General features: G+C 41.7%; 1 protein-coding gene across 2 annotated transcripts; it reads left to right on the forward strand.

The window, feature by feature from the left end:
• Nucleotides 1-573: 573 nt before the first annotated feature.
• TMED2 (transmembrane p24 trafficking protein 2) lies at nucleotides 574-9,760 on the forward strand. Of its 2 annotated transcripts, XM_043902026.1 has the most exons (5): nucleotides 574-866; nucleotides 2,577-2,769; nucleotides 3,160-3,180; nucleotides 5,164-5,271; nucleotides 8,244-9,760. In XM_043902026.1, the coding sequence occupies exons 1-5, from the start codon at nucleotides 687-689 to the stop codon at nucleotides 8,366-8,368; spliced, it is 627 nt and encodes a 208-aa protein (XP_043757961.1). In that variant the 5' UTR covers nucleotides 574-686; the 3' UTR covers nucleotides 8,369-9,760. The 2 variants fall into 2 exon arrangements, with proteins under 2 accessions (XP_043757961.1, XP_043757962.1); XM_043902027.1 differs by lacking the exon at nucleotides 3,160-3,180 and having other exon boundaries at nucleotides 576-866.
• Nucleotides 9,761-14,912: the final 5,152 nt, after the last annotated feature.

Consider the following 14,912-nt stretch of genomic DNA (forward strand, 5'->3'; position numbering starts at 1 on the left):
ATCTTCCTGACCCAGGGATCGAAGCCGAGTCTCCCGCATTATGGGCAGGGTCTTTACCATCTGAGCCACCAGGGAAGCCCTTTACATTAATATCTACCCATCATTTAGTGACGATATGATATAACATTTCCAACATCGCAGAAGTTTCCCTTGTGCCCCTTCCCAATCTATACCCACCCCGTCTTTCCCCCGTCGTGTTTTTGTTTTTTTTTTTTGAGCTGAGAGCAGGCTAACATAAAAGTTCAAAGCCCTTGGCTTCAGCCCCATCTCCTCCTTACACTACTATTGCTGCCTCCAAATCTTCCGCTGTCTTTATGGATAATCCTAAGAGCGTCTTGCACGAGGCAGAGGTTTCTTGATACTACCGCTTCCTAGTATGGCCCATAGAAGTTTAGGTAGTACATGAATGGAACTAGTAACGGAAACGATAGTTTCTGGTCCTTCTGAGCCTCCGTCCAGGCTCGAGACGCGCGGAGCATTCTTGTCCCTCGGCGGCCGCCGTGCGGCCGTTACGTGGCAACTACGGGAGCTCGCCAATCCGCGGCGCCCGCATCAGCCCCCTCGGGTGGCGCAGCCGGAAGGGGCGGAGCTGTGGCGGCGGCGGCTGAGAAGGCAGCGGTGGCGGCAGCGACGACGGCGGCTCCGGAGGCCGCAGTCCCGGTCCTGGCTTCGGCCCCAGTCCCACCATGGTGACGCTCGCTGAGCTGCTGGTGCTCCTGGCCGCCCTCCTGGCCACGGCCTCGGGCTACTTCGTTAGCATTGACGCCCATGCAGAGGAATGCTTCTTCGAGCGGGTCACCTCGGGCACCAAGATGGGCCTCATCTTCGAGGTGGCCGAGGGCGGCTTCCTGGACATCGACGTGGAGGTGCGGGCGCGCTGCCCGAGGCGGGGGCCCGCGGCCGCTCGGGGGTTGGCGGCGCCCGGGGCCCGCGCGGGGCCAGCGTGGAGAGCGGGACCCGGAGGCCGCTGTCCGAGTCCTGGGAGGGGCCCGGGCCGCCACCCGGCGACCCCCTAACGGCCCTTTCCCTCGCACCCGCCCGCTTTCCGAGCTCCGCTCGGGAGACGGAACCGTTGCTTGGCTGCTTTGGATTCTCAGCTTGAACGGCTGGTTCCCCTTGGAACCTCTCGCCGAGCTTTGTCTACCAGGCGCCGCGTGTCATCTCCGGGCCCAGGAGGCGCTACACGGTCTTGTTTAGCTGATGGCAGGTCTCGATCCGGGCAGCAGATGCTTCCCTTCCTAGCGCGAATTAAAGTTGGGACGTGGCATGGAAACTTCTGAAAAAGTAAATCGGAAGCTGTTGAGGAATGCTAGGTAGACGTTCGCGTTGTGTTTGCCTTTATTTTTCGTAGAAAGGACCCGAGTTAACCCATTCTTACACAGACCTTCGGATACCTCGTTTAGTCATCTCTGACTAAGAGACTGGAGTTGGGTCATGCCTTTTAGAAGTGATTGCAGTGAAGTATCTTTGGAGAAAACGGAAAATCGCAGTCCCTAAATTTTGTCCTATATCATTTTCTTTAAGCCAAAAGAATGACTCGCCTCTAACTTTTTTAAGGAAACCCGATGGAGTTAATATTTAAAGCTACCGGTTAGCATGATTAATTGTGTCTATGGGTTTTTCCATCTAACAGTTACCATCAGCAGAGTTGGGCATAAATTACACAAAACAAGTGAAGTTGAGAAATAAGGGGATAATGGAGGTAATAACTGTTAAAATTAACTAAGCTCTTAAGAGATCAGCTCTTTCAGTGTGCAGGTGGCGCGGGCTTCATAAGAGGAACTACTTGAGCAAGGTCTAACAACTGATTTGGAGCACACTGGGATGAGAACATGGGTCTGTGAATTTCCAATCTAGTCTTTTTCCTTAAGTCTTTAGGCATATAAGATAAAGCAGATTCCTTTACCAATAGGCAGTAATCAGTCAGGAAAACCTCGATGTGTAGGCTTGCTCAAAGTTCTTAGTTTCAAAAGAGATTTTTTTGTTGTTTTGATACAAATAGCTACATAATTGTCTGTCTGTTGGTGGTATTGGGCCACTTGAAGACAAGTGTATGGTGTGGTTTCTGTTTCTGATTGGTTTACTAAGTTGGAATATTAAGACAAATGTAGTCCGAGTTGAAAGGTATTCAGAGAGCCTTGTTTCTTAAATGGGAGAACTGTAGCCCAAAGAGATTATTGTCACTAACTGAAGTGGATCGAAGTTCAGGTTACATTTTCCTAGTGAATGTTTGACTGTCGATAGACATCACTTAACTTTTTTTTTTTAACGGTTTTATTTTTAAAATTATTTTTTAATGAAGTATAGTTGCTTTACAGTGGTGTTAGCTTCTCCTGTAAAGCAAAGTGAATCAGCTGTAGGTTTACATGTATCCCCTTTTTTGGATTTCCTTCCCTTTTAGGTCACCACAGGGTATTGAGTAGAGTTCTTTGTACAATAGGTTCTCATTAGGTTATCTATGTTATACACAGTATCAATAGTACATCTGCATCAATCCCAATCTCCCAATTTATTTCCTCCTCATTTATGATTTTGAATCTTTTGAGTTATCTCATGAATTTCTCTTCTGCCTACAGATTACAGGACCTGATAATAAAGGAATTTATAAAGGAGACCGGGAGTCCAGTGGGAAATACACATTTGCTGCTCACATGGATGGAACATACAAGTTTTGTTTTAGCAATAGGATGTCTACCATGACTCCAAAGATAGTGATGTTCACCATTGATATCGGGGAAGCCCCCAAAGGACAAGATATGGAAACAGAAGGTTAGATGAACATTCTGAAGATTTATATCCCTTTCTCAGAGTTAATACTAATCCTGTACATTTTCTCCACCTGAATGTAGTATGTATTTTAATGGCTTATTTTAGGTTCACTGACTGTCTTTACAACCAAAAACCTTTTGTGAAATACACTTTTTATTTATCCAGATCTTCTAACTAACAAAAAAATTATCGGAGGTTCATGTTAATATTTTAGTTCTTTCCAGTTGCCATTTCTGGCAGCAGGTAGGTTACACGTATCCTAAGTTGTTTGTTCTGTTAATTTGCCTACTCTGGTATATGCATCTTTAGTTGCTCATTTGTATAAATGACTACTTTAGCTAAACTTCTTGTTTTTGTATGTGTGTGTTTATATCTTACACTCTTCTTCAGGTGGTGGAGATACCTGGGATGGTATGTGGATTGTTTTCTGACAGTCTTTCTGCATATTTTTGTTGCCTACTGTCTAATTTCTGCTTTCCTTTCTAACCTCAGTCTGTTAGCATGACAGTGTTTTTTCTCCTAGTTTAAAAAAACCCTACAACTAATTTAGAGTTTTAGAGTGATTGTTTTTTTGGTGGTTTTTATTTTGTTACACGAGATAGAGGTTAGGTCACGTGAAACTTGGTTAGACGTGAAATGCAGTTCTAGGAGCCACGTCTACCCTAGATAAGGCGAGAAAAACTTTGTCAGACATATGTTGCAGGTGGATTAATTTTTATTGCTCAGCTTATCAGCGGTGAGCCCTAAGTTGATTCTTCTGGATAAATTGCTTACCAGGAGCCTGCACATAAGGATTTTTTTGACCAGGGTGGGGGTGGGCATGGTATATTTCAGGACTTCTGGAAACTAGTAGTTTATTTCATAGTATTAATGTGATATAATTTGCCCTAGATAGTGAACACTTCATAGAGTATTTACATAAGTAAGGTGAACTCTTTTTAAGTTTTGAAATCTATAGAATTTAGAAAATCATACTACTCAGAAATTTCTGTGCTTGCTTTTCAAGGCCATTTGCAGTTCAGGACAGGACTTGGCTAATTCTCAAGGAGAATTAGTTTTGAAGGGCTTTGACTTTGTTTGTTTTCTGGAAAATAGTCCTTTTTAAACATTGGCTATTTAAATGTTGGCTGGTGAGTGTGAATATTTTCCTTAAATAATCCTTTAACATGATGTTTAACAGTCTCGCTTTTGCTTGTTCATATTGGTGAATGACAGCTATAAAAATCAAGCTTTCCTCTAAAGCAGTGGTTCTCAGGATGTTTTTTGCTCCCCAGGGTACACTTGGCAATATCTAGATATATTTTTGATTCTCCTGAATAGGTTGGTGGTTGTACACTGCATCGGACACTTTCCCACCACAAAGAATTATGTGGTCCAAAATGTCCACAGTGCTTCTCCTGAGAAACTCTGCTCTAAAGGTTCCACCTAGTGCATGGGCTTCTGACATGAAGCTGGTGAGAGATTATTTGTGATTCCAGCCCAACTGCCTTAAAATGGTAGAGGCTCTTGGCTTTTCATAAGAAATTTAGAATTATTTGTGGCAATTTGAAATTCTAGATGAGGCCAGATTTTGGGCAATAGTGAAGAGATCCCTCTGATGGCAGTCTTCCCTTGTGGTATATTTTTTTCCTACCTGTTTGTACATTGCCATAATACAGCATTACCTATAAACATACACTTAAATACTTCAGAACTGTTAGTTTAACCTTGCTAAAGAGAATGCCTGGTTCTAGACCTTGAGCAGTTGGAAACTTGCATTTTCACTTGCAGTGACTGCTATTTTCCACTGTAGTGAAATGATTGCTTTGACTATAGTACTAGAATGTTGAATTGGTATAGATTTTCCCTAGAACATCTTCATGTTTTTCTCTGCTTAGCTTCATAAAGATTAAAAGTCAGCTTTGATACTTTTCTTAAATTAACATTAGAGTTACATAATTTTCAAGAGTAGATTTTTATTTAGTTTAAATATTGTTGTTTGTAGGATTATTACTAGGATGTTAGTATTACAGTTTTTGTTTAATTTGTATTTTGTGCCCCTCCTCCATCTTTTTTTTTTTTTAATCTCCACTATGGTTGGCAGTGAGTCTAGTGAACTTCACTTAGCAATTCCTTAGAAGACATTTCTTAGGGCTGTGTTCCTTTAGTTAGTAAATGTTGTATAGTATTTTTCCTACTCTGAAAGAGGTTTCTCTACTGGGAACGAACTTTTTAAAAATTCTTGGGGAATTAAATTGTCATCAGTGGTCCAAAATGACATTTCTGAAAAATAGCTTCTTTTGTATGCCTTCTTTGGAAGAGGTGGTTTTTTTTTTTTTCTTTTTTCCTGGTTTTAAGAATTTTTCAGAAAGAGATTGCCAAATATGTTCTAACCATTTTCAAATCCTTTTGTAGCTCACCAGAACAAGCTAGAAGAAATGATTAATGAACTCGCAGTGGCGATGACAGCTGTGAAGCATGAACAGGAGTACATGGAAGTCCGAGAGAGGATACACAGAGCGAGTGAGTTAATGCTTTGACTTCGCAGCAGTGTCCGAGGGCCGTGATCGGTGACCTGTATTACCCAAGAGCTGGGTTGTGTTTTCCTCATCCGGAAATTTTGGACTCATAAACATACTAAGGGATTGGCTTTAAAAAAGCACCCATGCAAAGATATTTGAGTATATACATTTGTTTGTAGAGCTTTGTATTAGACTAATTTATTATTGGGACATTCATTTTAAACCAAACAACGCTGTTTAGATTCAGCACTGGCTTTTATGAGTTTTTTTTTTTTTTTTTTCTTTTATGAGTTTTAAAAAATGTGTGGTCAGCTAGGGAGTAAGCTAATGGTTTTCATAAAGCAGAAAGGAAAAACATAAAATGGGCATTGCGTTGGTTTTAAATCTGATATCTGAAACTTTTTTGATCAATAATTACATCAATAATTTAGCTGTTTTTCTAAAACCTGGGATGTGGTTTAATTAAAAAGCATTAAAACGGGAATAGAGGTATTCACCAGGTAAAGATCAATTTGGCTCCCAAGTTTGCAAACTGGAAGCTGTGAGTGTGTTTGTCTTCAGAAACATTGATAATTGGAATCCCACCCTAGGTTGCAAAGCCTGTTTTAACCTGTGGTATAGCACTAATTATGATACTTTTGTGTTTAAAATTAAAGAGGTACCATATTGATCCACAGACCAGATGATCATATTTTAGACCCAGGTCCACACCTGTTCAGTGTCTTCATCCTTCAGGTCATCCTTGGGGATGGGCCTCACTGGGCGCAAGCTCGTCTATAAATGCAAAGTGGCTTATGTTTGGAGTCTTTGTTCTGAAGGTAGGGTAGGGAGTGGAGAGAGGAGTGACTCGAATAGATGAGAACAGGTTGAATTTTTCCAAGATGTGGTTTCTGTTCTTCCCACCCTCTTGCCTCCATTCTTGCCAGTGATGGAAAGGCTTTTTTTTTTGGAAAGGCATCTTTAGGACCTAGAGCCCAGACGTCACCTCTCCTTGGGAGAATAATGAGTCGATGTGACCGACTGGACAGGTGCCTCCGTTGTGACCTTTCTGGGGGCATTGGGGCGTGAGATGGATTGAGGCTTACATGCAGCCACTCTTGCCGCTTCCACCTGATTCCTTCTCCTGGCCTGTGCTCTTAATCTTCCCTCCATCATCTGTTGGTTATTTTGCTCCCAGGAGGGGACCGGCCCATCTGTGATGAGAAGGGCTCAGAACTTTCACTGCTTTGTAGTTCCGCTAGCACGGCAGCCAGAGGAGGCCCCCATCTTGCGGTCCTTGGAGGCATCCCACCTTTTTCTCTCATCCTTAATTTGAGTGGAGATACTCCTGAATTTTCACAAACGAAATAGAATTTTAGACATTCAGTTTAACTTTATAAATCCAATAGTTCCCACAATGTTGTTTGTTTTCTGTACATCTTCCTACAACACTCGCTCCTCAGAGCTGGCTATAATGAGATTTTTTAAAAAACCTCCAGGGTTGTAATAGTACTGTTTTTAGATCAGGCTAATGTGTGAACTGGCCTTCCCTGGTGGCTCAGTGGTAGAGTCCTCCTGCCAATGTGGGAGACTTGGGTTCAATCTCTGGGTCGAGAAGATCCCCTGAGAACGAAATGGCAACCCACTCCAGTATTCTTGCTTGGGAAATCTGATGGACAGAAGAGCCTGGTGGGCTAGAGTCCATGGGGTTGCAAAAGAATCAGACATGACAGTAACTAAACAACAACAAAAAATATGTGAGTGACATGAGAACAGTGTCTTATGTACACATATTTTCCTCAATGATTGCTTTCCTATGTTATATGCTTCAGTGTGTTCTATTTAAGTTTAAAGATGCATTTTTCTGTTATTGAAGGGAGAGATAAATACTTGTTTTTATATGGTTAAGATGCTAGTCATCATGTTAAAAATGGATTATAAAGTTTGCAGCAGAAATAAATTTCATGTCATGGAATGAACATTAAAATGTCAGTGTTGGTGGTTTTTAGAATTCTAGTTAATGGTTTTGAGTGTTTGTCTATTCTTACTCGGGGGGGAAAATGTCATTTTCTTTCCTTGAGTCTGGAGTCATTTAATTGCTTTTCACTTCTTTTTGAGTGATCATCAGTCCCACAGTTATTGCAATTCTAGTTTCTCTTTTTATAAATGATACATATATATCTAAAAATATGCCAGTTACTTATTCATCTCTATTACTGAATTGCTAATTATAATTGTTTTTAGTGTTGGCCATTTGCAGAAAAATCAGAAACTACCCAGTAGTTTTTATTTATTTATTTATTTTTTAGTAGTTTTTAAAAGTTAAGGAATTTGATCAGGAACTTGAATGAATGTAACATAAATTGAGTGCTATAAATTAATGCAGCCATACTATTCTTTTGATCAATTTCTTAGCTTAAAAACGAGGTAAATCCTATAACTAGTTTAAGTTTGGTAATAGCTGCCAGCATTGGTCTGTGAAACTGAGAAACCTTTCGATCTAGAACCAATGCCAGATACATAGTGGGTGCTCAATGAATACTAAATAAATGTTTAAAGAAAAGGCACTTTGAAACATTTTAACTTAGTAGTTAGTGCTTCTTGGGTAACTTATCTTGAAAGAATAAGGTTGAATTTTCTGATTCAGCAAAAAGGATTCTAATCTTAGGGACTTTCTTTGTGTGAGAGAGAGAAGGTTGGATTGGGTTTTAACTCTAGAAAGTGACCTTGGGCAAGTCATTTTTTCTCTGTTCTCATGCATAAGCAGAGTGGACTTGACTGCTCCATTAATCTTTTAAGGTCTCATTTAAATGTAAAAGTCTGCTTCTGAGTATGTGTAAGTGCTTGGGTACAAAAGATAAAGGTATTCTGATTACTGTCAATGTTGTGTGAAGTGTTAACTTTGACATGGAGTTAAGACTAGGGGGTGATTTTGGATGTCTATGCTGTTTCTTTTGTTTTGTTTGTTAAATTTTGTTTGTTTGTCCTCAACAGTCAATGACAACACAAACAGCAGAGTGGTCCTTTGGTCCTTCTTTGAAGCTCTTGTTCTAGTTGCCATGACATTGGGACAGATCTACTACCTGAAGAGATTCTTCGAAGTCCGGAGGGTTGTTTAAAAGCCTTTTCCCCATAATCCCAAATTCATAATTCACTGTTTACCAAACATCTTGATCATAATAATGTCATTAGTTTTTATGTTTTTATTTTCTGAACTGTATCTTCACAGCTTATGTTTCTTTGTGATTAATTGATATTGGGGGAAAACACCTTTTTAGGAAAGCTATAGTAAAAATTTGACATTTGATTGGCATAAATTCATATTTGAATTCTGCCTCCATTATAGAGACCCTCCCAAAACTCAAACACTGTAAGCTGAATATAGGTGTAGAGTCCTTAGTTTTCTTTCCTTTTGTTTTCATTATAAAATACAGTTTGTTCAGGATAGTACTTTGCTGATAGTACTTTACTAAAATGACTCTATTCTTGGGATCCCTTATCCTGCAGTTCAAGTCATTAGGAAGATTCACTTTGTTGAGAAACAACAATCTGAATCTTGACATTTTCTATCCAGCTTGATGGTAGAGCTCTGTGACCAGAGTATGTGACCAGGTTGGTACTTTTATATTTTGTCTATCTTGTTTTTGCTTTAAAGATAAGACTTAAACCAACAACCTTTACCCACCCCTCCAAAGTTTCACTTTGAACCTTAGAACTCAATCACCTCCACTTAAAATTGTTGACACAAGCAGCTAATAACCATTTTTTGGTTTCTGCCTAACCTTGTGAGAAGTCTATTAAAGCCAGTTCTCTGGGCGTTTTAGCAAATGGTGGCCCCTTTTCTTTCTATGCTGGCGCATCCAGCTTCTCTACTCTTGGCATGTGGGAGGTATGCATTCATGTAATTGGAAAAATCTGGATTTCCGATGCCAAAGGGTTAAAGCTTCTTGGATTTCTTTGCAGTGATACACAGCCACTATTTTATTTTTGATCAGTGGCATTTTGGCCACTGTTTAATTAGGGTACTGAACATCGCTGTCAGTACTAGGGGTTTTGTTTTTCTTGGGTCTTTCTTTTTTGGCACATGTGAATTTTGTTTTGTATAGAACGAAACGACTTTCTTTTGGTCTCTGATGATGGGTTTAAAAATCAAGGAGCATCTGGTTTTGGTGTGGGGGTGATCCAGGATTATGTTGTGACTGATGTATATTGGTTACTTGTACATTTTTTTTTGGATCTTTGCAAGGGGAAAACTACAAGTAACGAGTTTTGTATAATTAAATTTGTTACAGGTTTTCATGTTCAGGGTAAACAGTTTTTCAACCTTGGGTGAAAATACTTGCAACAGTTTAAGGTGACTGAGTTTTACCTTAGGACAACTGTTGCATGCCAATTTGTGTGCGTGTGTGTGTGCAAACACTTCAAAATTGAGTTAAAAGATGTAAATTTAAATTTGGTTGTGTATCTGATCTGCCCCAGGTTCAGTAAATAAACAGTTCTTTTTAAAAACAGTCTTGGTATTCTGTGTTTTATATATTTATGATTAATTCACATTTGTTAAATACCAGCTTTCTAATCAAAGCTGAAATGAGACATGTCATGTTTTCCCAGTAATGATGCCTATTATAAACATCTGTTACTTTTTATGCCTGTGAACTTGAGAATAGTAAACAGGAATCCAATTTTAGGTTTCCCTGTGTGGTTTCTTTGATGGGTCAGTATTAATATCTGAAGTATTTTTTTCTTTGGAACAAAAGTGTATTTTCAGTCAGCCACCTGGTTTATGGTAGCTGGCAGTAAATTTAAAAGGGATTAAATGATTCACCCAAGGCTCACAGATGAGTGACTGATGTGACCAGAATCTAGATCTCTGCCTTTAGGAACCATTCCTCTTTATTAAACTAAGGGCCTGCTGGTAATAAAACTATGGTTTATCCAGCACTGTAATGGCCTGTCCCCATGCTAAGTGCTTTAGATGGTCTGTCTCGTTTATTCCTCAAAACATCCACTACCTTGGGTACTATTAGAATCCTCATTATGGAAACAAAGTCTTGGAAAGGATCCCCAGATCAGAAAATTAGTAAGTAGACCCCCAAATGCAAATGCAGCTAGCTGTTTCCCTCTGTCTTTGCCTTCAGACCTGCTTGGAAATAGCTGTCCAAGACATTGTAAGGATGTGATAATCCCATTAAAGTGAAAATGTTACCTCAGACTTTACTCTCATCTACTTTGAGATAACTGCAGTTTACACGAGTATTACTCCCATTTATTCATTCCCAAAATATTTGGGTGACTGCCTGGTGCTACCAGTTGTAGTCACTGAAATAAAATAGAGGAAAATCCCATTTATCCCACTTTTAGTGGGGGAGATGAGCCTAGTCAGTATGTAAATTATATGGCATATTAATAATGTGTTATGGGGGAAGAAAGGGAAAATGGTTTTAGTGATTAGGAAGGGAAGGCATCACTGGTGACATTTCAAAAGTCCTCATGGATGTAAGGGAGCAAGCCAAGCTGAAGATATGGGTCCAAGGCATAATAGTCTTAAGCCCAACACAGTTGTGCATGACTCTTTGCGACCCCATGGACTGTAACTCACCCAGGCTCCAGGAAAATCCATGGAATTTTCCAGGCAAGAATACCGGAGTGGGCTGACATTTCCTCCTCCAGGGGAGCTTCCCGATCCAGGGATGGAACCCAGGTCTCCTCCATTGCGGGCAGACTCTTTACTGTCTGACCCATTAGTGAAGCCCAAAGGCGCGTTCTTAACCACTGGACCACCGGGGAAGTCCCTAACTGGAGTGGGTTGCCATGCTGTCCTCGAGGGGATCTTCCCAATCCATGATAGAACTCGGGTCTCCTGCACTGCAGGAAGATAACTTCACCACCTGAGCCACTAGGGAAGCCCAGGTACTGGCGAAGCCCAACGCTGGTCGGTAAAATCTTCCTGAGAAGCCCAAGTAAGACGGTAGGCATTGAGAGAGGGGATCAGGGGGCAGACAGACTGAAACTACAATCACAGACAACTAGCCAATCTGATCACATGGACCACAGCCTTCTCTTAACTCAATGAAACGAAACCATGCCGTGTGGGGCCACCCAAGACAGCCGGGTCATGGTGGAGAGGTCTGACAGAATGTGGTCCACTGGAGAAGGGAATGACAAACCACTTCAGTATTCTTGCCTTGAAAACCCCATGAACAGTATGAAAAGGCAAAAAAATAGGACACTGAAAGATGAACTCCCCAGGTCAGTAGGTGCCCAATATGCTACTGGAGATCAGTGGAGAAATAACTCCAGAAAGAATGAAGGGATGGAGCCAAAGCAAAAACAACACCCAGTTGTGAATGGGACTGGTGATGGAAGCAGGGTTCGATGCTGTAAAGAGCATTATTGCATAGAAACCTGAAATGTTAGGTCCATGACTCAAGGCAAGTTGGAAGTGGTCAAACAGGAGAAGACAAGAGTGAACATCGACATTCTAGGAATCAGCGAACTAAGATGGACTGGAATGGGTGAATTTAACTCAGATGACCATTATATCTACTACTGTGGGCAGGAATCCCTTAGAAGAAATGGAGTAGCCATCATAGTCAACAAGAGTCTGAGATGCAGTACTTGGATGCAATCTCAAAAACGACAGAATGATCTCTGTTCGTTTCCAAGGCAAACCATTCAATATCACGGTAATCCAAGTCTATGCCCCGACCAGAAACGCTGAAGAAGCTGAAGTTGAACAGTTCTATGAAGACCTACAAGGCCTTCTAGAACTAACACCCAAAAAAGATGTCCTTTACACTAGAGGGGGCTGGAATGCAAAAGTAGAAGTCAAGAAACACCTGGAGTACAGGCAAATTTAGCCTTGGGGTACAGAATGAAGCAGAGCAAAGGCTAATAGAGTTCTGCCAAGAGAACGCACTGGTCGTAGCAAACACCCTTTTCCAACAACACAAGAGAAGACTTTACACATGGACATCACCAGATGATTGACACCAAAATCAGATTGATTATATTCTTTGCAGCCAAAGATGGAGAAGCTCTATACAGTCAGGATCACTGTGGCTCGGATCATGAACTCCTTATTGCCAAATTAAGACTGAAATTGAAGAAAGTGGAGAAAACCACTAGACCATTCAGGTATGACCTAAATCAAATCCCTTATGACTATACAGTGGAAGTGAGAAATAGATTTAAGGGACTAGATCTGATAGAGTGCCTGATGAACTATGGACGGAGGTTTGTGACATTGTACAGGAGACAGGAATCAAGACCATCCCCAAGAAAAAAATGCAAAAAAGCAAAATGGCTGTCTGAGGAGGCCTTACAAACAGCTGTGAAAAGAAGGAAAGCGAAAAGCAAAGGAGAAAAGGAAAGATATACCCATTTGAATGCAGAGTTCCAAAGAATAGCAAGGAGAGATAAGAAAGCCTTCCTCAGCGATCAATGCAAAGAAATAGAGGAAAACAATAGAATGGGAAAGACTAGAGATCTCTTCAAGAAGATTAGAGATACCAAGGGAACATTTCATGCAAAGATGGGCACAATAAGTGACAGAAATCATAGGGACCTAACAGAAGCAGAAGATATTAAGAAGAGGTGGCAAGAATACACAGAAGAACTGTACAGAAAAGATCTTCACGACCCAGATAATCACGATGGTGTGATCACTCACCTAGAACCAGACACCCTGGAATGTGAAGTCAAGTGGGCCTTAGGAAGCATCACTACGAACAAAGCTAGTGGAGGTGATGGAATTCCAGTTGAGCTATTTCAAACCCTGAAAGATGATGCTGTGAAAGTGCTGCACTCAATATGTCAGCAAATTTGGAAAACTCAGCAGTGGCCACAGGACTGGAAAAGGTCAGTTTCATTCCAATCCCAAAGAAAGGCAACTCCAAAGAATGCTCAAACTACTGCACAATTGCACTCATCTCACACGCTAGTAAAGTAATGCTTAAAATTCTCCAAGCCAGGCTTCAGCAATACATGAACTGTGAACTTGCAGATGTTCAAGCTGGGTTTAGAAAAGGCAGAGGAACCAGAGATCAAATTGCCAACATCCGCTGGATCATCGAAAAAACAAGAGAGTTCCAGAAAAACATCTATTTCTGCTTTATTGACTATGCCAAAGCCTTTGACTATGTGGATCACAATAAACTGTGGAAAATTCTGAAAGAGATGGGAATACCAGATCACCTGACCTGCCTCTTGAGAAACCTGAATGCAGGTCAGGAAGCAACAGTTAGAACTGGACATGGAACAACAGACTGGTTCCAAATAGGAAAAGGAGTACGTCAAGGCTGTATATTGTCAACTTACATGCAGAGTACATCAGCTGGAATCAAGATTGCCGGGAGAAATATTAGCAACATTAGATATGCAGATGACACCACCCTTATGGCAGAAAGTGAAGAAGAACTAAAGAGCCTCTTGAAAGTGAAAGAGGAGAGTGAAAAAGTTGGCTTAAAGTTCAACATTCGGAAAACTAAGATCACGGCATCTGGTCCCATCACTTCATGGCAAATAGATGGGGAAACAGTGGAAACAGTGGCTGACTTTATTTTTCTGGGCTCCAAAATCACTGCAGATGGTCATTGCAGTCATGAAATTAAAAGACACTCCTTGGAAGGAAAGTTATGACCAACATAGACTGCAGCATATTAAAAAGCAGAGACATTACTTTGCCAACAGAGGTCTGTATAGTCAAGGCTATGGTTTTTCCAGTAGTCATGTATGGATGTGAGAGTTGGACTATAAAGAAAGCTGAGTGAGAAACAATTGATGCTTTTGAACTGTGGTGTTGGAGAAGACTCTTGAGAGTCTCTTGGACTGCAAGGAGATCCAACCAGTCCATCCTAAAGGAGATCAGTCCTGGGTGTTCATTGGAAGGACTGATGTTGAAGCTGAAACTCCAATACTTTGGCCACCGGATGCGAAGAGCTGACTCATTTGAAAAGACCCTGATGCTGGGAAAGATTGAGAAGGGGACGACAGAGGATGAGATGGTTGGATGGCATCACCGACTGGATGAACACGGGTTTGGGTGGACTCAGGGAGCTGGTGATGGACAGGGCGGCCTGGCGTGCTGCGGTTCATGGGATCGCAAAGAGTCGGACACGACTGAGCGACTGAACTGAGCTGAAAAGCTTCCTGAATGAATTGTACACGTGCATGAAACAATCCAGTGGTGAACACAAGAATGATATAGTGATCTTAATTTAAGTCTCTGACCTAACTTCATCGGAAATAAATGAATATTTATTTTGTCCCAGGCAGTAGATCCCCACTATCAGTCTCTTTTGCCTATCTAGGGCTCCGGGATTGGGGTACATTTCTGTCCACTCCCTCCGGACCTACTGTCGTTTGGCCAGGACGCGGTGTTGTGCTGCCATCTGCCTCCGACTGGCGGGGACCTCCGACCGGCGGGGAGAGTGTGAGAGCCGGGGCAAAATCCCTCCCTCCCAAATGCCTGCTCGGTGTGGAAAGGCGCCCGGAGCCTACGCGGTTGCACTGGACGAATGGCACTACTCCAGCCGGGTTCCCGCGGCCCGCTTTTATTCGCCAGAAGTCGGCTTTCCACTCTCTTGCTGCAAGGGTGCCTTTCCCGCCTTCCGGAACTTTGCGAATGGAGCGCTGTTTCCGGTCGGCCGGCTTGGCGACTGG

Source organism: Cervus elaphus, chromosome 5 (assembly GCF_910594005.1).
Source record: "Cervus elaphus chromosome 5, mCerEla1.1, whole genome shotgun sequence".
Taxonomy (NCBI): Eukaryota; Metazoa; Chordata; class Mammalia; order Artiodactyla; family Cervidae; genus Cervus; species Cervus elaphus.